This window comes from Epinephelus fuscoguttatus, linkage group LG21, assembly GCF_011397635.1.
Source record: "Epinephelus fuscoguttatus linkage group LG21, E.fuscoguttatus.final_Chr_v1".
NCBI classification, from domain to species: domain Eukaryota; kingdom Metazoa; phylum Chordata; class Actinopteri; order Perciformes; family Serranidae; genus Epinephelus; species Epinephelus fuscoguttatus.
Window position 1 is genome coordinate 23535982 of NC_064772.1, and position 23172 is coordinate 23559153.

At 41.4% G+C, this 23172-nt stretch overlaps 1 protein-coding gene across 1 annotated transcript; it reads right to left on the bottom strand.

The window, feature by feature from the left end:
• Window positions 1–995: 995 nt before the first annotated feature.
• timm21 (translocase of inner mitochondrial membrane 21) lies at window positions 996–17461 on the bottom strand. Its single transcript, XM_049564900.1, has 10 exons — window positions 16877–17461; window positions 16045–16107; window positions 15845–15942; window positions 15563–15636; window positions 15310–15415; window positions 12367–14280; window positions 12000–12099; window positions 11733–11892; window positions 5866–5998; window positions 996–1474 (listed from the first exon to the last, which is right to left on the bottom strand). Exons 1-6 carry the CDS (start codon window positions 17202–17204, stop codon window positions 14188–14190), a joined length of 762 nt encoding a protein of 253 aa, XP_049420857.1. The 5' UTR covers window positions 17205–17461; the 3' UTR covers window positions 996–1474; window positions 5866–5998; window positions 11733–11892; window positions 12000–12099; window positions 12367–14187.
• Window positions 17462–23172: the final 5711 nt, after the last annotated feature.

Here is a 23172-nt window from a genome sequence, read left to right on the forward strand (position 1 = left end):
TTTTTCGATGACTTTTTAGCCTTCAGCCCAAAATGTTTTGAGCCTGAGCTCGCAGCCCTGTGGGTAGTTTTTCTGGATTGTTATACATTTTTCATCTGATGTACTTTTACAGCTCTGATTATCTCACAGCTGAATCTACAATTACACTGAATGTGTTTTCATACATGTTGAGGGACAGAGCAACATTTTTCCTCAGACATCTGAAGACTTTTTGTCCAACCACAACTTTTTAAACACAGAAATACCACAATTCATGTTTATACTGCTTTCTCTTACACAGGCGCTGATGTAAAGCAACGACGGACAGAACCGGCAGCGGAGGTGATCATCAACAGAGAACAATCTCTCGTCTGCTGCCATTAAGCAATCATTTATGTCACCAACTTCTTCCGCTTGTCCTCGCTCACTTCCATTCACAGATGTAATAGGCACTTGAATCGCCTAATGTCTCCCTATAATCACCGTGATATATTAAACATAACCAGTTGTGCTAATGAGGTAATTATTTAAGACAATTAGCACATTCATTATCAAATACTTCTCCATCAACACACTTCAAATAACACACGTGCAGTATTAATGAAGCGTCGAGAGTAATAGCAGTTTGCAGAAGTCGGAACACTTACGATTTATTTAATATCTTTGCAGCAAGGTACACCGAAATCTAATTAGACTGTCTACGCTATGAATTGTCTCTGATGCACTATTAAGTTACTGTGTTCAGAACAATGTCTATAGACACACACAGACGCAGTAATGTCCCACATATTATTCATCACAGCAGCAGGAACTAAAAACTGCTCAGTTCCCCAATCATGCTTGGTCTAGATCTGTGAAAGGAAGTGGCCTCGGACATCCAGCAGGGAAACAACTTCATAAAACACTTGAAAGAATCTGTCTCTCTGCCTATCTGTGTCCCTTTGAGCGGAGCCGTCAAGGATTTTTTATCCCCGTCCTAGCTGGGAGGCAGTTCTGCGGTCCTGACTGAGGCACACAGGCTTGCTGATGTGATCCGTTATTGCCAAACTCATCAGATGACCACTTCTTCTTTTTTTTTTTTTTTAAACAATACAAAGTAGAAAAACAACTTGGATCTAAAAACCACCAAACACACACGCATACACACACACGCACACACACACATCCAAATAAACATCTGCTCTCATGTGATGAGAGTTAGGCTGGCAACGATCACTGAGGTTGAATATAGGAAGGCAGTGCATGGAAAAGGCAAACTGGCATCAGGGGTTTGATTAGGTGGACCTGTTCTCTGACTGGGACTCACTGTGGCTCACAGGGACGTCTTGTTGACTGACTTGTGTGGGGGGGGACAGTGTGTAGGGGGGTGGGGCTTCATTTACGCTAATGTTGTCTCCTCCCTCTGAAATGAGAGGAGCTTGATGGGAGGGGCGGGGAGCGTCGGCCTCGTCGCTGTTAGCACACTCGCTGTAGGGAGGCGGCTTTAGATCATCCTCTGAAAGGAGAAAAGAAAACAGGTCAACAAGTCTGTCTGTGGTGTGAAAAATATAAGCATTAGGTCAAATAAGCTTCAGCATTAGGGTTCAATGATTCATCAAAATAAGATTACGAACTAATGCCTGCAATCAATTTTTTACGTGACAATAATTCTAACACGTTTGTACCAGCAGCATCAAAACAACAATCCCAATGTCTGCCTACTAAATGCCAAGTGTGTGCTACACCTCGTGAAAAACGTCTACTTGTGTGTGTGAAAACGCAGTGCAAGACAAGACTTTTTAGGGACAACAAACATGTATCAGCATCTCTGAAACCCAGTGATGGTGAGGAAGAACAGACAAAAACATTGCTGTTGAAAACTGACCCCGCAACTGTGGAATCCTGAATCCTCCTCGTCGCTCTCATAAGAGAAATAAAATAAATGTTTACAGCACTTCTTCGGTTTCGAACTTCTTCTAGTCGCCAAGTTGTTATCTCAGGGTGCTTTCACACCTGCCCTGTTTGGTTCGTTTCAATTGAAATTAAGTTTGTTTCCCCCCTAAGTGCAGTTCACTTAGGCAGGTATGAACACAGCAATCACACTAATATGTGCACAAAACAACTGGACTGAGACGTTCTTGAAGAGGTGCATCAAAACGTTGTTTTCTAGTTGGAGCCACGCCTCGTTTTCAAACTGTATGGTTTGACTAAATTAACAATGACAGCAATGTAGTCCATGATGAGCAGCGCTAAAATCAACCTGCGTAGTTGTCCCTCCATTGTGACATTAGAAAGTGTCACATTTATCTTCCAAGTGTACTCTTCTTCAATGTTTTATTTACTTCCTGGATTTTTCCCACATGGAAATTCTGACCAATCAAGAGCAGCTTTCTCACACAAGGCATTTGATCTGGTCCGCTTATAAATGCTGCCATGAGAACACGAACCAACTCTCGGCAATTATGAAAGTTTCTAACAAAGTTAGTCCCTGATTCAGACCAAAGCAAGACAACTCTAGGTCTGAAAGCAGCCTGAGTCTCCTTACTGTGTGTTCACCCATTTTCTTTGTTTGCTGTTCTGTCATTATAAATTTGCTCCCTTTACACTTCCTCAGTCCCACCTTTGCAACTCTGGTATGCTCACCTCTCGTTCACTGTTTCTCAGTCTAACACTTGGTTTTGAAGTTCCACATGAACGTTGGATTGTGAAGGTGATGCACTTTTTTAAATATCTGAGATATCATGTCTCAGATGATTCGAGTTACAGTTTGATAAAGACAGACTTGTGTCTACATAGATGCATTGGTAAGGTGTAAAAAAGTGCTGCTGTATGGCTGCAAGGCCTACCTAAGGTACTTGTTATACATTCAAGCATCAACGGTTCAAATATTTATATCGCAGAAAGCCCCCACACACCCCCTGGTATCTCTGATAGGAAAAAACGATCATATGTGGGGGCGAAAATGAGGTTCCAACATTGTGTACTGTGCTACAATTAGTCCTGAAATGTCCCCACTTCCGCCCTCTGTAACCGCATCTCGCTGTCAGACACAAAGAGCACTTCAGATCAAATTAGATGCCATTTGCTAAAGAGGAGACTCTGAATCCTGATGCAAAGATTCAACAACTGACCTGGCTAGCTTCTGCCATCTTTCATGAACAACACAATGACATGCTGTGGAACATATAACATAGAAACTCATAAACTGCTTCCAAACCACGAGTAGAACATTGAGTACATGAACCTCCCTGAGTGGAAAGAGTTAGACTACAGTTTTTTCCCCCTACTAGCTTTGCTTCCGCCACAAACAGACAACAGAAATGAGTTAACTCTTGACTTGACTGACACACAAGCAGTGCACATCAAAGCATGTCTGTCTGGTATACAAGGAAACCCATAAGTGGGTGGTTTCATTATGATTAAGTTACTGACACATGGTGTCTATTTAAAGCAAACATAGTGCTTTTTTATACCATTTCTAATGAAGTTATAAACCTGTTGGTGTTGAGGAAGGTGGAGACAAGTTTTTGTCAAGAGTAGTTCCAACCTGTGCACCTCAAGTGCAGGTAACTGGATGAATAAATTGTACTCTGGTCAGTGAATGGGTTTCCTGTTGATTAGGGTGAAGGAGTCGTAGTTTCAGATGGACCTATACGTCTGTGTTATGGGGTTAAGTTGTTACTGTACCCACAGTAGCAGTGCTGTAGGCTATGACGTAGCTGATATGCACCTTAGGCTGCTTGTATTTTCTCTTACAAGTCTCTAATGCCAACAGAGAAAGTTCAGAGTGAGAACAACATAAAAGGTGTTGAAACTAAAGCCTGTTTCGAATGATACTTGTATCACCCAGGGATGTGTTTCAGAAATTACCTCCCCCCTGTGTCTGTGTTTTATGCAGTGCATTTGCACAGGATAAGTCTCATTTCACTTGAATTTACTGAGATTATCCCCCAAATATGAATCACAAAACTTTCATTTATAATTGGCACCACAGCCTCCGTAATTCTCAAATGGGAAAGAGGAAAAAACAAGGTTGGAGAAAACAACAAAAACCAAAATACAAGATGCTGATTCACACAGGACTAATATCATCACATGACCTCTATGTTTGGCAGTTTTTTGCAGTGGAATTTTTACTTGACAAACTACAAACATAGCAAATTTACACAGGATTAACAGCACACATGACCAGGGTCCAAAACTAACACTCGCCACTCGCCAATTACGGGTAGATTTTGTCTCTGGCTGGTAAATTTTTAAGACCACTCACCACTCTGGCGAGTTATTTTTTTTACCAGCGAAAAATGCATTTTTTTGTTACTGTAGAACGGTGCTGGTATTGGCTGGTTTCCTGGCAGAGTAATGTGTATTTCAGGCAGAGACGATCTTTGGTCACGTAACGCCCGCGGAAACGCTGTGAATAGCCTCGAAGCGCCGAGAAGCGAAGCCAGTTTCCTTTCGGCACCCATGTTAACCAATTGTGTCACCCACACCGGCCGTGGAGCTGCCCTGCAGTGACGGAGACAACAGCTGGGAGCAGAACCGCTTGTCGACCGGCATGGAGAAATGCGCGTCTGATGTGAACGGGTTTGTGCGAGAATTTCGGTGCGCTGCGATTGCTGCCCAAACGTACCTGAACAGCCGAGCACACAGGTGTGTGTTGTGTCAGAGGAGAAACGAGCCGTTCACATTTCTCTCTTTGTGGCAGGTAACCATCCACCGCACTTTAGGGACTGTTCTTTACTTGTATGTTAATCAGTTGGTGCAGTTTCACTTAAGTAAAAAAAATGACTGAACAACTTTGACTTGTATTGGAGTAATATTTGACCAAGAGTATCTTTACTTTCACTCAAGTCATGTCGTTGAATACTTTGTCCACCACTGGTCAGACAGTCATGCTTATACAGGGCAGGCCCTGCTGTTGCAGTCTGGTCGAGCTAAAATGTTATGTCTCAACTGTCCAAAGGGGACTGAAGTCAGTGATTCATGTAAAATTCCTTAATGAAAGATTCTTTTTACACTGTAGTAAGAATACTACAGAATTTATTAACCCAAATATTACACTTAACTGTTGAAACAGTTATTCATATTTTAGCATACATTATTACTAATATTAGTGCACACTATTAAAATATTGATTGAGAATCGCATACAAGACCCAAATGACATGCTAATTAATACTGATAGCAAATTACAACACTTAAAAGCAATTTTTATTTGGTTGGCTGGTAAAATAGCTGCCTGGCTGGTAAAAAATTTCACTTACCAACCAGCCTTGCTGGTAAGTGAAAAAGTTAGTTTTGGACCCTGCACATGACCTCTGCAATTATTACAAATCACAAGTGCTGCCCAGGTAATTCTAGCCCAGTGCAAGTAAGGCTAAAGGCTCGGTTATATCCGTCTTTTCAGTGACACACATCTTGCAGAGCCATTTCCACTGCAAACCTCCTTCTCACAGTGACCTTTGTTCTCTATCACAGTAAGTGAAACTATGTAAATACCGCAACCGCAGGGAATATTCAGTAATGAAACGAAGCGGACTTTCCCCTGCTGTCGCTCGTAACACAAAGTGAATGAAACAATGTGACCACAGTTACTGTGGGGAAAGGAAGTTAGACACACATATGATACACTCTTTCAGTGCTGCATTTTGCTATAAAAGTGGTGAAATACAATGCTGAGCTATTAATCAAAATCTACTATGACACTGCTGTTAACCCTTTGGATAGAACTTTACTTTACTGGGTGCTGTGAAGGCTGAAACAACTATGAGAAAATAATACGAGAGGTTAGCACCCACAAGCTGCAGCTAACAGGCATAAAGACATAGAAAGGTAAATATTGAATGACTGAGGAAGGAGCAGATGCATCATGTTAAAGCACTGTGTTTAAGAGTGTGTGTGCTACCTCCAGAGACTGCCTCATATGGTGGTGGCATGTCCAAGTGGGAGAAGGATGCAGCTGGTGGCAGGGCTGTGGAGGGCTCTTCTATCGACAGGTCATCCTGAACGCCATACCAACTAGGCCAGACAGACGTTTGCTAAAGGGGTAAGGAAGCACACAGTTAATGAAACATACACAAAAAGCAGAAGCATGTTTAGATTCACCAGTGCTCACAAATCTATTATCTCAAGCCAACAATGCAAGTGTCAACATGGCTGACACCATTAGGATACTAACAAAGCTGGTTTTACTGTACACATCTCCAGAGAGGACACTGCTGCCAGTTATGATTATCTTGGACTTTCTTGGAACTCTTTGCTTCAGGCCTAGACTGACAAGCAAGTCTATACAAACACTTAAGTACAAACAGCACTAAACAAACAGCAAGACAATGTTCTTAAAGGGGAGTGAATGATACTGTAACTCTGCTGGGCTGCCCGTGTTATATCCCTTCTCTGTGTTTAAATGTGTTTTCTGACACTGGGCTAAGCAGCATGGAACATTTTCAGCCCGAAATCTGATGAACCATGTTAACCCCCCCATAAAGTCGTTTACAAAAAACCCAGGAGCGAGACGGCCGCCAGTGAACCACAAATAGGCAGTGGTGGTTTACATTACACTAGGCTGCGACCCTCGCTGTGTTAATATCGTTTTTCAAGACATATTTTTTAAATAAAGAAAGACTGAATGATGGTCTTTGTGTTGTCATGATACTGGAATTTCTAACCTTGACACAATACATTAAAACATATCGATATTTGATACTGTATTCAATACCACAGGGAAAAACAGGCATTTAGGGAATAAAATTTACTTTTTTATTGAAAGATAAATACAGCGAGGCTATAACATGACAACGACTTCTTTTCTTTCCTTGGTTAGTAGCAGAGAAGAGAATAATGAGGGCTGAGGGCGGTATTCAAAATCAAAGCGAAAATCAAAGTTAAAAACTGGAATCAATCGCAGACTGATCCAACCTGTGTGAATTTTATCACAACAACTCATAATGTGACTCAATAGTGTGTATCGCCCCAACAATGTCTGGGCATGCTCCTGATGAGTCAGCAGATGGTGTCCTGGGAGATCTACTCCTAGACCTGGATCAGGGCATCAGTGAGCTCTTGGACAGTCTGTTATGGTACTTGGCGGCGTCAGATGCACTGATACACAACGTCCCATAGGTGCGCAATTGGATTTAGGTCAGGGGAACGATAGGGCCAGTCAATGGCATCAATGCCTTCATCATCCAGGAACTGTCTACACACTCTGGCCATATGAGGCTGGGCATTGTCCTGCACTAGGAGGAACCCAGGACCCACTGCACCAGGAGGAACCCAGGGCCCACTGCACCAGGAGGAACCCAGGACCCACTGCACCAGGAGGAACCCAGGACCCACTGCACCAGGAGGAACCCTCTAAGGATTTCATCCTGGTACCTAACAGCAGTCAAGGTAATGACATGGAGGTCTGTGAGACCCTAAAAGGATATGGCTTCCCAGACCATCACTGGATGCAGCGTAACGTTCACCACGGCATCTCCAGACTCTTTCACGCCTGACACATGTGCTCTGTGTGAACCTGCTCTCATCTGTGAAGAGAACGGGGTGCTAATGGTGAACCTGCCAATTCTGGTGTTCTCTGGTGAATGCTAGTCGAGCTGCACGGTGCAGGGCTGTGAGCACAGGTCTCATTAGAGGACGTCAGGCCCTTATGCCACCCTCATGGAATCTGTTTCTGACAGTCTGGTCAGAAACATGCACACCAGTAGTCTGCTGGAGGTAATGTTGTAGGGCTCTGGCAGTGCTTCTCCTGTTCCTCCTCACACAGAGGAGCAGATACTGGTCCTGCTGCTGGGTTGATGCCCTTCTTCGGCCCTGTCCAGCTCTCCTCATGTAACAGCCAGTCTCCTGATATCTCCTCCATGCTCTTGAGACTGTGCTGGGAGACCTTTTTGCAACTGTATGTATGGATGGATGTGCCATCCTGGAGGAGCTGGTCTACCTGTGCAACCTGATTGGGCTGCAGGTGCTGCCTCATGCTACCAGTAGTGACAAGGACACTAGCAGAACAAAAACTAGAGAAGAATCAGTCAGGAAGGATAAGGAGAGAGCAACTGTCTGTGGACACCACATGTAAAACCATTTCCTTTTCGCGGGTTGTCTTGCTTTTGCCTCTCCATTGCACCTGTTGTCACTTTCATTTGCACCAAAGCTGCTGAAACTGATTCACAATCACTTGTGCTTCCTAAATGGACAGATTGATATCCCTGAAGTTTAACTGACTTCATGTTATACTGTGACAATTAAGTGTTCCCTTAATTTTTTTTGAGTAGTATACATCCAATGTTTGAGCATTATATCATATGTTAGCTATTTCCTGTAAAGAAGCGCTCTGTTTTTCTGATGCCTTTACAGACTGATGTCTTAATTAGTTTAAAACTTCCATCCTGTTGTTGTGGGGGTGATGGAGAGTGATGAGAAACAATGCCGCACAAACACACCAGATAATTACAGCACAAATAATCTATAATAATCACCACTACTTCTGTGGGTCTAAAGAACTGAGCCTATGCCACATAAGATGAAATCTAATAATCCATAAACAATCCATCTCTTCCATCTCTCTCCAGGGCCTACATGTATCAAAAGTTTCTCCTCATAGCTTTTGTGGGTTCACTTTGTCTTTTCAGGTAGCCGTGAATAAGACTGTCCAAGAGGCTCGGAGAGTGATACTACATCAAGAGTTTTCCCCCCTCACTATGCTTGATTCATTTAAGCCCAGGACTCGAGTCGTCTTGGCGTCTCTCCAGAAAACTTTCAGGGTGCCGGGTTATGGATGACTGTGGGGCCTCCCTGCTGCAGATTCCATTAAAATCTAAACAGGGAACATTATACACCAGAGACGGCAGAGGGAACAAGGGGGAAAGGAAGAAGGGCAGAAGAAAAACAGAATAGGAGAAAAGAGAATGATGCAGAAGAGGATGTAGGAGCAAACTGAGGAGTTGTAGCAGAAGGACAGATCGGGGAATGGAGGAGGCTGAAGAGGAGAAAATAATTGCAAAGAAGAGACAGGAGGGCTACTGTGGTGTTTATCCAACATGTAATTAGCCATGGCATGCACAGTTAAGGCCACACATGTAAATACACCTAGTCTAAAGACATTCAAACTCAATATTTCACAACTACACGTTTCATATGACCACACATTTCTTGTGTTAAGTCAGTAAGGTATGGTCATAATGGTCAAAATGGCGATCTTAAACTGACTGGACTTCCTCTAAGAGTCAAACGTTTCACACAGAATACAAGATATTATAACTGGTCTGGGAAAACCCGAGGCCAAAAGTCCTGGTATCTCTCTGTTTCAACTGCAGCATTTATTTATTTGTTTATTTTACAACTGGGGCATTTCCTGTTGCACAAATATTTCAAACAACGCTAAAAATATCACAAGTGTGCCTCTTAGATGCAACTACAGCAATGCTAAATATCTGAGAAGCTGGGGCAGTGTCAGGAAATGACTAAAATTGACTTCTACGCACACTTCCATTTAAATGAATCATTTCTCCTAAAAATGTGTGGATGGCTTAATCACTCTCGCAGTATCTTTTGAGATAACGACCAAGAAGTGGGTGAAGTGGGCGAAAGTTAGATACGAGTTAGAAAAACGTCAGAGAAACCTGTTTTATATGATTCACGGAGCATATTTCGGGACGGTTCTGAATCATGGAGATTGCTTCCAGGTGTTTTAGAGAGGCAGTAAAGCAGGGAAGGCCCGGGGGGGAAGCACGATCATGATGGCTGTCTAAACCTGTGGCTTAGTCCCACAGAACAGACTCCGCACAAACTGATGTTGAGGAAAGGCATTACTATTCTACACCTATCACCGAAAGCATCAACACCAGAGATTTGCTAAATTCAACTAGCACTTGAGGGGAGCAATAAAAGACAAGCCTGCACTTTGTAGCCACTTTCAAAATATGTATGAAAAGCATTTGTGTCAGCAAAATGTAAGACGTTACAAACCAAACAGAAAGGCAGCTATGAAGGTCATACCAGTGATCAAATGACTCTTGAGAGCAGCTTGAACTAACCACATAAATTCATCATAATGTCAAGCAAATTAAACATCAGAGCAGACCGCTATGTTTCTCCTGTGTAGGCTATCTTATGATTCACATGGGGTAAGAGATAGAAACTGTGAGATTTCAAGGAAAAAAAAAGGCACGCAGCCAAAAGAAAATCAGTGACTGACAACTGGATTATTTCAGAGGTAGGGAAATAACAAGACCTTTGAAGAGGCACACACTGCTGTCTGTACGTCACTCGACTTCTGCCTTGCTTTCTGTCTTTACTGATGATATCTGCACGGAAATATCTCTCATGCTTGGTGGAAATTCTACAAACTTGTTTAAAAAAAAGAAAAAAAAAAAAAAAGGGCTGCACAGGTCTCACTCATCGTTATCTTCTAATTGAATAACCGTCAAAGCTGTGACCTGCCCTACCAAACCTCAGCTGTCATTAAGGTCAAACAAACTTTAAAAGTGTAGGCATACAGATACATGCAAACCAGGTGTGTACCTATTAATACACATCCACACCCTTGCTCAGAGTGTCAGTGAAGGTGAACTGTAGCCTTTCTTATCATTCTAATCGAAGTGAAAGCGACTGACTGAAAACCACGTCTTCTCAAGAGAGAGCAAACAACTCCTCTGCAAAAATGTAACACAACTGTGACCTTATTTGACTTTCCCTTACTCCAGGCCTGCAAACTCCAATTGGATAAAAAAAGGCGACAGTTCTGAGAATAGGGCTGCACTTCGATTTGTGACGCACCACTTTCAGTGTGTCTGCCGCTGGCCAAAACAAAACTAAAGCAGTTAAAGGGGAACTCTACAATAAATGGGTTTTTTTTCACTGTACACATAATAACAGATTGTTGTTGGCATTTAAAGTTAACATGATTCACAACAGATTTTACACTGTAAAAAAAACAGCTTCCTCTGCTCGAAATTAGCTTGTAAGGGTCGGCTTGGGTTTAAAAGACAAAATAGGCAAGACTCCAAGGTCTCTTACGTATTTCAAGATATAAAATATATTTTGGGCTGATGAACGGTTATGTTAACTGAGATAAACAGCATGACTACATCCTGTACTGTACTGTCACTCCCACACAAAATACAAAACAGGACTATAAATGTGCTTCTTGTGACTATTAAAGCTACATGAGATTTCAAGTGTCTCCAGCAGAGAAACAGAGAGTCTGACAGCAGCTTCTCAAGGCTGGCTATCTCTGAAAAACAGCTCTACGTTGCTGTCCGTGTGACTGAGTGGTGGTCAGTGTCCCCCACTGACCCTCCAAGTCACTCACAACCACACCTCCTGCAGTCAGTGTTTTGCTTTTTAGATATGCTGGGAGAGGTGGTTCTCGCAGAATTTGAAGGTGTAACTACCCTTTGAGCCCAGATGTTAAGTTTCAGCAATGGAAAACACATTTACTGCAAACATAAAGTCAAGCAGGGTCAAGCCTTATGGTGAAACATGCCTGCCCAGGCAGAGCGCAGGCAACTCCCTACCCCTAAGATAAAAGAAATCTCATTTTCCTTCAAAATGGCCAAGTTTGCTGCTATGTTACGAATTCTTTCTGCTCAGTGTACCATACTCAAGTCGGCCAACATTAAGAGACTCTCTTTATCACCAAGCCCCCGTACTCAGCCTCTGCCATGATAAAGACATATCCTGGAGGCGCAAAACCACTTCAGTCGCTGACAGCTAGATTACACGTTTCAAACGTGGTACGTGTTTGTGTGTTTGTGGGGGGGCTGCACTTACACTCTGTCTCTCACACATCTGATGGAGGTAGGCCCTTCCTCCAACAATGACTATCTGAGCATTGCGTGGGTTGCTTAAGTATGCTGCCAGTTGCCTCTGTCTTGATCGGTACCAGCACACATAGAAGAATATCTTGATGATGATGAATATGATTACAACTCTGTAAAAGAAAGAGGAGAGAGTTGGGTAGCTTTAGATATCAGCTTTAAACTCCTGTTTTAGCCTAAAAAAAAGAGTTGTGATTATAAATATATAAGTCATACTCACATGTACCAGTACAGCTCCATTTTTGTGAGATGTCAATTAGTGTGTAGAGGCTCTCATAGCTGGGGAACTTGCTGATCCCTGGCCAAAACCACAACTTGTTCTGAAAACAGTAAACACTTTTGATTATTTTTATCTTCAAAGAGGCAATATACTTAACCTTTCTTTGTTTAATGAACTGTAGCACAGGTTATAATTAATAATTGCTCACGTTTATGAACCCAGAAGTTCAGAGCATCTCACCGCTCAAGCTAGGTTGACTTCAACGTTAAAGCACTTTCTATAACTTGAAACAGATGGCAACTTTAGCTCGACAGTCCCTCCGTTGACTTAGCTAAATGTAAACACAAAAACAGGATTTTTAACTTACTATATAGCGACAGCTCGGCCTTAGTTAGCTGGAAAGGTGTGTCATTTCCCGTGTCGTTTCGGAGATGTGACGAGCAGAGCTCCAGGAACCAGCTGAGGCTACACCTAGCTTAGCTTAGCTTAGCTCAGCTTATCGTGTAGCAGGCCACAACAACAACAACAACAGCCCCTTCACTATATACCCACGCCGCGGTGAAAACAACTGAAATTTGACCTGCCTCATGAACACAGCTTCTTGGTGTTATATACAAGGTTACTAGCTAGTTACTCGACAGGCTACTCGTTAACTTGACATTGAATAAACTAAACTAGTCCTACAGAGTTTGAGCTAGCGTTAACTGCATTAGCACGTCCCTGTGCGTTCAATGCTGCCTTTGGTTTAACGGTGGGCGGTGTTCAGAGCACTGATGCCTTTAGAGCTTCCCGTAAGCTGCTCCCCCTCAACACCGACGTAATATTTCCAATTAATCGGTTCGTGTTGATGTCGAAGTGTTGTTGTTGCTATCTTAAAATGTATGTCCCTATTGTTTTGTCACCACTGTCACCGGAGCTACTTTGTTCTGCCAAAGGATAGCGGAAATGAGAAAGTTCATCTCAGGTAGGTTCACAGTTGTTTTAAAAAAATGTATAGCCGCTAGAAGTTCCACAAACAGTACATTTATCAAATGATTCAAAATACTTATGACGTGTCAGCAACAGCGTTATCACAAAAAAGCGATTAAAAAGTGATATTCCTCGGTTATTGCTGTGGTATTTCATAAAAGTCCTTCATAAATCAGGAAATTCCGAGGGTCATGGAAGGCAGCACATGCTTGCATGACAAAGGAGTAAAAATGAAACCAAATACAGATCATTGTCATAAATGATGTCTTCACACTATATATGTGTATCATCGCGTCAAAAAACACAATAAGAAGTTGAATAATGTCAAGAGTAACCTAATTGTTCATTATTTAAAATCAGATGTTCAAATATTATCGACTTTTCAGGCTCTTTCCCCCCGAGTACATTAAAAAATGTGTTGAAAAACTAAGCAAAATACCAACTCAAACACATATAACACTGTAAATAGATGAGAAATTATTAAATAATCTAAAAGGTCATATCAGGTTGTTGCTATCTCTCCACTCTTTGCCTCCATCTAGTGGTCATTGTCTCATAATGCAATCTAAAAGATAACTAAATACATAAGTATGCAGTAAACAAAGACTAAAAATAAATATGGAAATTTAAAAGGAAAACAGACCTTTCAAAATACACAGAAAGTGACTGAGTGAGCTTGGCTCTAAGCAGAACAAAAGGACCCTGCAACATTTTCAAGGTCTTTCAAATGACAGACTTTACATAGTAATTTACACAATGACCTAATAAGGGTGAACGTTGTGTTAAAATAACACAAAATAGAAATGAAATGAGAAATAAAACTGTACTGTATTTTGCTGCATGTCTGTTCATGTACAAACATTTTTTATTACAACTTATGCATCTCTGATTGCAGTTTATTCAAAAATGTAGTCCATCCTGTGGTATTTCATTTAAAAAACGACTTGTAGCACATGTGTATTATTTATAAAACAATAACACATAAGAGTGATGATTATTTTCTGTGCAAGAACCTGTACTCTGCAAAGCTTTTCACCCACTGCTCTGTTGTTGTGGCCAAGTTTAAAACAGCCCAAACTGTTGATGTTGAACATAACAGCTTTTTATAGTAAATTAAACTTACATTTAAAGTAAATTGGCAGCTATTAGTCCAGTGACACAAACACACGTCTCATTTTCACAATGATTTTCCAGAGAAGATATACTCCTGAGTCATTTCTTATCGGTTATCTTCCACAATGATGGTTCGTCTTGGGTAGGTGTCCATTTCCACAAATATGTAGCGAAACTCATATTTTCCAGTTTCAGGATTCTGTGAAATAACAACAAATTAAATCAGTATCTTAATTTGGTGGATTTCTGTAAAAAATAAAAAAATAAAAAATAAAAAAAACAGTCTAATGATCACCTCTGTATATTTATTTTCTTTCTGCTGTCATGTGAAATTACTAATGCTGGGTTCACACTACACCAACACCACACGACGCAGCGTCATATGGTGTCGGCTCGGATCGTGAATGACAAAGAGTGTCGTACGTGATAATCGTTTCATCTTGTGTAGGTGTGTCGTAGTAGACGACAACCGACACCACGTCTGGGACACCTCACGACGTCCCAACAGAAGGTCTAGCATGTTTGATTTTCTTTTTGTTGTTCACGACTGCTCCCGTCACAGCCGTCACTTCGACCGATGAGAACACAGAGCGATCTGCTGCCGTGGACAACTGTATGGCAACAGCACCCCAGGGTTTTTGACATTTCCTCTAGGGGTGTTACCACAGAGCGTACAAAAGGAAAAATGATGGTGTGAAACAGCAGAGGCACTTTAGCAAACTGGTGAGTGCTGCCTTTAGCATCAAGCTAGCAAACAATGTTATTTCTTCATAATGGAGACGGACATAACGTAAGAAAATTAAAAAATAGTGGCTTTTACTACCAGCTTCATTTGAAACAGACTGCACTGTAAGTGGGTTGTTATTTACAACATTTCAGCTGGCACATGAACAGACACAGTGACTGAAACAATAGTAAAAGTAATAAAAACAGGACAAGAATTACCCGTTGACATCACACACATCGTGAAAGACGACCAGGGATGATTGGTGTGGACCATCGAGAAGTCTGTCATGTCTGTCAGCCAAGTCATGGCATGATTTTATGACTCCACTCCACAATCGCCTAATCTGACATAATGACTGTCAGAACAGATAACAATGTTGTGTAGTGTGAACCAGGCATTAGCTAATTTAAATACTGCAAAAGCTAAATATGAATAGTACTGTTTTGGTATGTCACATCACATCCACTTCACAAACTGCATTTTAACAAGGAAAACACCAACCTCTTTTGACTCTGAGTGTACAGTTCCTTTGAGGCCGGGCTCAGAGCCTTCAATGTAAAACTTAAGTCTCATGTGTTTCAGTCCGTCCTTCAGGTACTCCAGATGACTGAGGTGGAAACACACAATCACAGTTAACAGGATAAAAATACTCTAACACCTCATAATGCCATCTATTTAAAACTCTAGACTCTAGACAGATGTGCATATTATTCATTACCTCGTGTTCGGATAATCAACAGTTTAATATTCCCACCTGATATGCTGCCTCCTTCCTCGACGGGTAACCTCCCCATAGCACTTGATTGGCTCCCCAAATGCACCAATCACCTACATTTTTAATAAACAAAATGTTTTTTGATTTACTTTTCAAAAGGAGACAACATCAAGCTTTGCACTGAACTCAATGTAGATTAAGTAATATACAATACAATGACTGTCACAATACATTCATGCATTCAGTGTAACTCATGTACTGTCAGAGGAGATGTTGCCATGAGGTTATAAGAGGAAAGATACTGTTTGGCCTCATTCTTACCTCTGGGTCTAACTTGACCTTGTTGAAGGCTTTGCCATAGACTTTATTTGGACTCGAGGAAGAAAACAGCTCCTGAAACACCACGTATAACAGCCCACCTGAAACACACACACACAGAACGACACATATTAGTGCCCGTTTCCATTATCTGAATTGAAACAATAGGATAAATCTGCTTGAAATCTTAAGGTTGTAGTCACCTGTCACTCCAAGCCCGACAAGTATAACTATCAAGTAGGTGAAGTCTCTGCCGGCTTCTTTCACTGGAAGATATAGAGGGTGGAAATTATTAGTGTAACCGACAGTGTGGTACTTGATCAGGTAGGATTACCAAACATTTGATGGTTACAGCCTCACAAAAACAGGGATCAGATCAGATAAGACAATCCTTTATTCGTTTTTTGTGCACTAATGTCCTAAATAAATTGACACTGTCTGCATTGTCTCAACCTGTGATCCTTTTTGTAGCTAACCAGCCCAGTTGCATTGCTGTGCGGGTATCTCCTCTGCCTTCCTTTCATGGTTGTCCACTGTGCCAATGCACCCAAGATAAACTTTTTGTTGCCCTGGGTAGGCGCAGTTTCACAGCAGCCTTTAGACTTTATAGTGTAGATATTGCACAGTTTAGCATATGCTGATATTGCACCTGAGTGATGATTGTAAGCAGTAAAAACTAAAAGAAATATATAATAAATAGGCAGGCTGAATGGCAGAATTTACATTATTGCATGTATCATGTGTTGATATTTCACAGGTGCTTACTTTAATCAATAAATAAATAAATAGTCCTTTATCTGGCTGTGGAGCCTGATTGCATTGGACTCTGGACACTTGAGATGATGACTTGTCTTGATTCATGCACTATTTATAGACTCAATCATTATAGTAAGTGAGTCTGTCAATGAAACACGTTCTGTCAGTCCATAAAAGCGAGTAATAAAAAACTATCATGCTTCCTCAGTTATGTTATGCACTGTAATGAGAGTACACAGGAGAGGACACAACTCATGTGTATGTCAGTGTTTCTCTTACCTTTCTGTGCAGCTGAAGGCTGTGGGCTCCCACTCTGGTACCTGGACACCGACCTGTCTCTGTCCTCGGGGCTGCTTTGACTTCTGGCCGTAGAGTCCAGAGAAATCCCCCTCAGCCTGTGAGCCTGGATGAAGCAGCTCAGTCCTGGTGTGACACACGAAGGAGCCTCGGCTCTTCTGTGGAAGGTCAGTCTCGACACTGTTGACACTGTCCTCTGTGTGTGGACCAGCACACTGACCTGAGTGAGCTTGCATTGCTGCACACAGTACTGTGTCGCTGTTTGTTTTAGACTCCGGTGCAGAGCTTTCAGTATCTGCGTGTAAGCCATGATTGTGTCCTCTGTCAGTCAGTTAGCTTAAACTATAGTCACCTGCGCACTGCTAACGTTAGCTAGCAAGCCGAGTTAGCACGTTCTTTAGCACGCTAACAGCTAGCTACAGCTGTTAAAACTAACATACAGTAACCTACCGCAGGCTGGAATAATATAAAATGACATGTACAACTTACAACACTGACTAAACTACTTGGACATACTGTGCTACAGGGGTGAACTGTCTCGAGCCAATCGTGATTTGTGTATGTATTCCTGAGGCGCATACTTATGTCGTCACACTCCACAGGGTTCATGGGAAAGGGAGTTTTTCTAATAATCCCCTGACAGAAAACGGTTAACACAATAATACCTAGGTAAAAACACACTCATGGTATTATGAATAGCTGTTAGTAACATTAAAATGGTGAAATATATAAAAACTCGCATATTTTTTACAAACACAATGATATTGTTTCAATTTGAAAACAACACTGACAGAATATCACATTTTAAGCATGTCTCTTTTCACAACCAGTCAGTGGCGCCCCCAGGGGGAAGCCCAAGGGGGCCATGGCCACCAAAAAACAATTACTGCCCCCCTTACCAGCACCCTGTAGTGAAACTGGAGAGTTAGTACATTACTGTCTTCAAAGGCCCAGACACACCAAACCGATTTTAAACTAGCAGCAATGAAAGCTAACTGCTGCATCACCTCATGTCGTCCTGTGTCTTGGCCGAAAAGTTGCACATGAACACATCGCAAAGACTATACAGCCGACAGCCAACCGGCACCCTCTGCGCCTGCGTGGATGAATTTAACTCCACACCAGCAGACAGCAGTAGTCTGTATTTGTCTTTCAAAAAGGAAAACCAGAAGACCATCTTGACGCTAGTTAGCCAGTTAGCATATTAACAACACAATCTGATGTTGAAAGATTAAAGCATATTTATCGTGTACCAGTGAACAATAATACAAACCAACACGAAATGTTTCTACTAAAGAGTTCAATGGCTAAAGAAAAAAATAATCTCACCTTGTGTAATAAGTTTGTTTTGGTCTCACTCCCTCTTGACTTTAGCTGTTTGTTTACTCGCCTCACTTCCTTTCTCTTCGTGTGCACTGAGCTGAACTGCCAATCAGAGTGATTACATTCACAGACGGACTCTGCCGTTGCCGATTCAACATGCTGAATCGGCCAAAAAAAAAAAAAAAAAAAAAAAAATGGCGGCGGTATGGGACACACCACACCGACCAGGGCGACAGATGCTCACTGGCAGCCCAACATTGACTGATGGCCAACCTTTGACTTGGTGTTGGAGCCTTAAGAGTGTGTGGCATGCTCATATTTTAAACTAGGCAAAAAGGTAGTTATATCTTATGAAACTAGACAACCTGCGACATCCATTGGTACCAACCTTGACAGCATAGCTTGTCGGAAAAGGGGCTAAATAATGATCCAAAGTTAGACGAAATTTAGGCAAGGGATAACTGGCATGGCCATTTTCAAAGGGGTCCCTTGAACTCTCACCTCAATATACCTGAGTGAAAATGGGTTCTATGGGTACCCTGAGTCAATCTTAAACTTGAGAAGGCTTGTTCCCAGTTAATATTTTGTTCCTTAAAATCTACACACTCTTTTAAATCAAAGACGTAGCCTATATTTGTCTTATTAAGGAAAAGGACAGCCAGCCTATTTGAAGAACAATGACTTGCCTAACATGCAGACTATGGAAACACATACATTTAAACAGGATTGTTGTGGACCTAAAAATGTTAATTTCACCGGTATTAGTCGAAGCACATCAGCTGGTCGCCACTGCAACCAGCAGAAAAGGAAGTCATGTTCACCCGATGAATGTAAAGCCAATAACCACTGTCATTTTAGCTCTGTCTTTGGTCTCTACCAACTAGCAGTTATATTTATAGCAAATTAAATAGGGAGCCTTGGTGCTAGGGATTCTGGGGAGGTAATATTAAACCCTTTTAGTTATTTGTTTACTGGCCTATGTGGTTATATTTGCATATGAAGTAGCCTGTACGTAATCAAGTCTACTCTCAGTCTAAAAATACAAGAATCAGTAGATACAATATCCATCTTGTGTTTTTCAATTGTTGATATTATTTAATATAAATCATCCCAAGCTGTTAACACCTACAAATTCCCAGAAGAAATTATGAGTACCTCATTAGGATCCACAATGGCCCTGAGTGTAGAACAGAAAATTAGATGTTACTGACAAAATAACTCACAATAAAATCAGTAAACATTAGTTTATTGAAAACATTCTGTCCAGCATTTTCTGTTAATAAATAAATATGCAAACGGGTTAAAAAAAAACACCACAATGCAAAGAAGTTTGACAAAGAGAACGTAAGTAAATAATGTTCGGACATCAGTAAAGGTGGGAGTAAATAAACATTAGTTAATGGGTCAGTAGAATCATGTACTATATGCACCCATTTATGAAGTTTAGCATCACATTATCTCAAACATTCAGTGTTTTCGTCCTCTCGACAAGGCTTCCTGTTCTCGATTGGATATAAAAACAACCTGATACTCTACTGTAAAGAAATGACATCAAAGTAAGAAATATAATGTGAAATCAGCAGCGGAAATATGCAATTTCATATTTTGATGGTTACATGAAAATGATTTAAAAAACCTGATTCAGTATTTTTTTCTTTTCTCCAAGAACAACTTTACATTAAAGGTACTCTATTTCTCAAAAACCATCGTTTCAGTCCCGTGTCTGAAATTATCAGTGTTCCATGGCTCGTCAATCCCAGCCACGTGAGGAGCACAGGTATAGGGGAAAATGCATCTCTGCGGTCCCAAAGCAAAGAAGAAAAACTTGCGTACACCACGAACCTTTTTTTTTTCTTTAAATTTTTCTCATCACAACACTCTACATTGGTAAAGTTGCTCAGGGCAACAGTTCACTCAAGATGCAAGGGAGAGAAACCTTAGCTCCGAATGCTGTCAAACTTGGCAAGATGCAGAGGATTGATGCATCTGTCTGATGTATCTGCAGAGAAATGAAAACACTATTACTTTAAGTCTCTTCTGGGCCCTACACTTTTCTCATCTGCTGCCTGGGCTGCCTGCGACCGAATTGGTTCAGGCTTACTTAATTACTGAGGTGTCTGCCTCCATCTGTATACTGGCAGATGAGTTTGTGACTTTGTGTGTGTTTAAGTGTGTGTGTTCAAGAGAGAGAGCATAAGGAAGAAAGAGGAAGAGATGAGTATTTGTGTGAGCTGTTTTGAAATGTCTACAACAGAAGTGTCAGCACAACTGAAAAACAACAGAGAGACAACACACAAACATGAGCGCAGTGTATGTATAGAAAAGAAACATATTTTATTCAGTATGTGCAGAGATATGAGTCTGTGTATGTGTCAATGGAGGAAAAGGAGATTGGGGCATGGATGTAAATAATACATACATGAAAGTGAATACAGAAAATAACGTACACATACATATAGATGGTAAATACCATAAAAAATTGACATATTAAGAAGAAAACACAGCGTAATAAAAAAGACGTCATATGCGAGTAGGGCTGGGCAATATATTGATATCGTGATATGAGACTAGGTATCGTCTTAGATTTTGGTTTTAATATAATGAGTGTCGTCTTTTCTTGGTTTTAAGGGCTGCATCATAGTGAAGTGATGTGATTTCCCTACTACAGTATTCTAGCTGTTTTATTATTTGCCTTTACCCATTTGAAGCTAATTTATACTCCCTTTATGTACGAAAATAGAGATGTTCATTTCAAATATTGTGACCGTCACCGCCCACATACACAGATCAGCCAAAACATTAAAACCACTTTGATTTTTTTGTTCCAGTGCATTGCTCTGCTGGGAAACCTTTGGTTCTGGCGTTCATGTGGATGCCACCTGACATCTCAAACACCATTGCAGACCAAGTACCCCCCCTCATGGCAACAGTACTCCCCAATGGCAGTGGCCCCCCAGCAGGATAATGCACCATGCCACACCACAAACATCGCTCAGGAATGGCCCAAGGAATGTGACGAAGACCTCAAAGTGTCAATCTGGCCTCCAAATTCCCCAGATCCCAATCTGAATGAGCATATGTGGCGGTTAACCCACCTCACAACGCACTGGTTCTAGACACCACAGGACACTCCGAGAGATCCTGTGTCCATGCCTCGACAAGTCAGAGCCAAGTCCGATCCAAAGAGGCCCCACCTTGGATTAGGGGTACATCTGGGGTACCAGCACATCACAAGAATCCCTGAGCAAACTGGGACCTGGGTAATTTAGAAGTCGACACCTTGAGCTTTTTGTCACGCTCCACAGGCCATTTCCAAACAGTTTATGCTGCTTTTTTCTGCTGGGGGGTCACTGCCATTGGGGAGTACTATTGCCATGAGGGAGGGTACTTGGTCTGCAACAGTGTTTGAGTGGGTGGAACATGTCAGGTGGTATCCACATGAATGCCAGAACCAAAGGTTTCCCAACAGAAAAATGCATTGGAACAAAATAATTAAAATTATTCACTTCACCTGTCAGTGGTTTTAATGTTTTGGCTGATCGGTGTACTTCCTTTATGTTGGATAGACACATCCAACAGATGGCACTAGAAGGCAGAGTGAAAAGTTTCTGATAACAACAAACACAACAGTGGAGGAGGTCATAATAATGTACCTTTTAATTAGGGCTGACCCAAATTCTTCCAAGCTGCCATGATAATTGACGTCAAAATCAGTTCCAATGCTGTGTTCATTAATTATGCATCAACATTAATTATTATTAGTCACTCTCAGATAAGGGTATTTAAACTTAGAGATAGTTTTGTGACTCTGAGTCGCTCTCATCTAACATCAGTCACAGCAGTCCAGCACTAGTTACCGGAGACGCTTTGACCACATGTCAGGCTGACAAATACACCAGCAAGTTGTTGAAAAAGTTAAGTGCCTGGAATAGTTTCAAAATTGACTAAGATGAACCTCAAAAAGTTGAGTGACATCTTGATTTTGCCAAGTGGTTGTTGTCCTGACAACAACATTTTGAATGATAGCCCTGGGACAACAACTAGCATGCTAATGCTAGAGCGTTACAGCTAGCCCACTAACTCTGGCAGCCAGAAACAAACATCTACGACTCAGTGTACCTTTGACAATTCAAACAAAGAACACATTTTCTTGTAGTGGTCTTTCTAAAATGAACAGGAATGAAAATTAACATTACTGTATTCTGTTATGATCAAGGAGTTCATACTGAGCAGCTAGCGCCCCAGCTGGTGCTAATGTGAGATTATTTCTATGGTAGCAAAATACTAACAATCTAAAAAGCAAATAATATATATTTCAATGGCTGTAGTAGCAGACTAGTGTAAACTAAAGTAAAGATTTCAGCTATTTTGTATGTATTTTGCAGGGCACAGGCATCAGGACTCTCTTTGATGACATCACAAACACGAATTGCCTGAGGCAGTTGTTGTCCCAGGGCTATCATACAAACCGGTTGTTCTCAGGACAACAACCACTTGGCAAAATCAGGACATGCATTATACAAACAGCAACCTTAGGATCTAAAAAATGAAGCCAAAACAGATGTGCCAAAAACTGCAGTTCCTTGAATGGCCACTTGAGGCTGGCTCCAGAAGCCAGTCAATCCCCATAAACTCCCGTGTTAAAAATGCCCAACTTTACAACAGAAATGAACATGTTTATAGCTAATTGTCCCACTCATGACAACTGTACAGGGTTGAATTTTTATACAATTCACCAGTTTACATTTTATTAAGGCTTAAAGTTACATAAAGTGAGTGACAGTCTCTCTCTGTGAATAGTGTCCTCGGTTTGTCAGTCAGATACTCCTGACGCTCCTCCACAGCTCCACCCTCTCGCCCAAATATGTTCACCTCTGGCTCCAAAAACAAAACGATGACATAATGCTGAATTCAAGGCTTCAAAACCATTGGGTGACATCACAGTAGCTACGTTC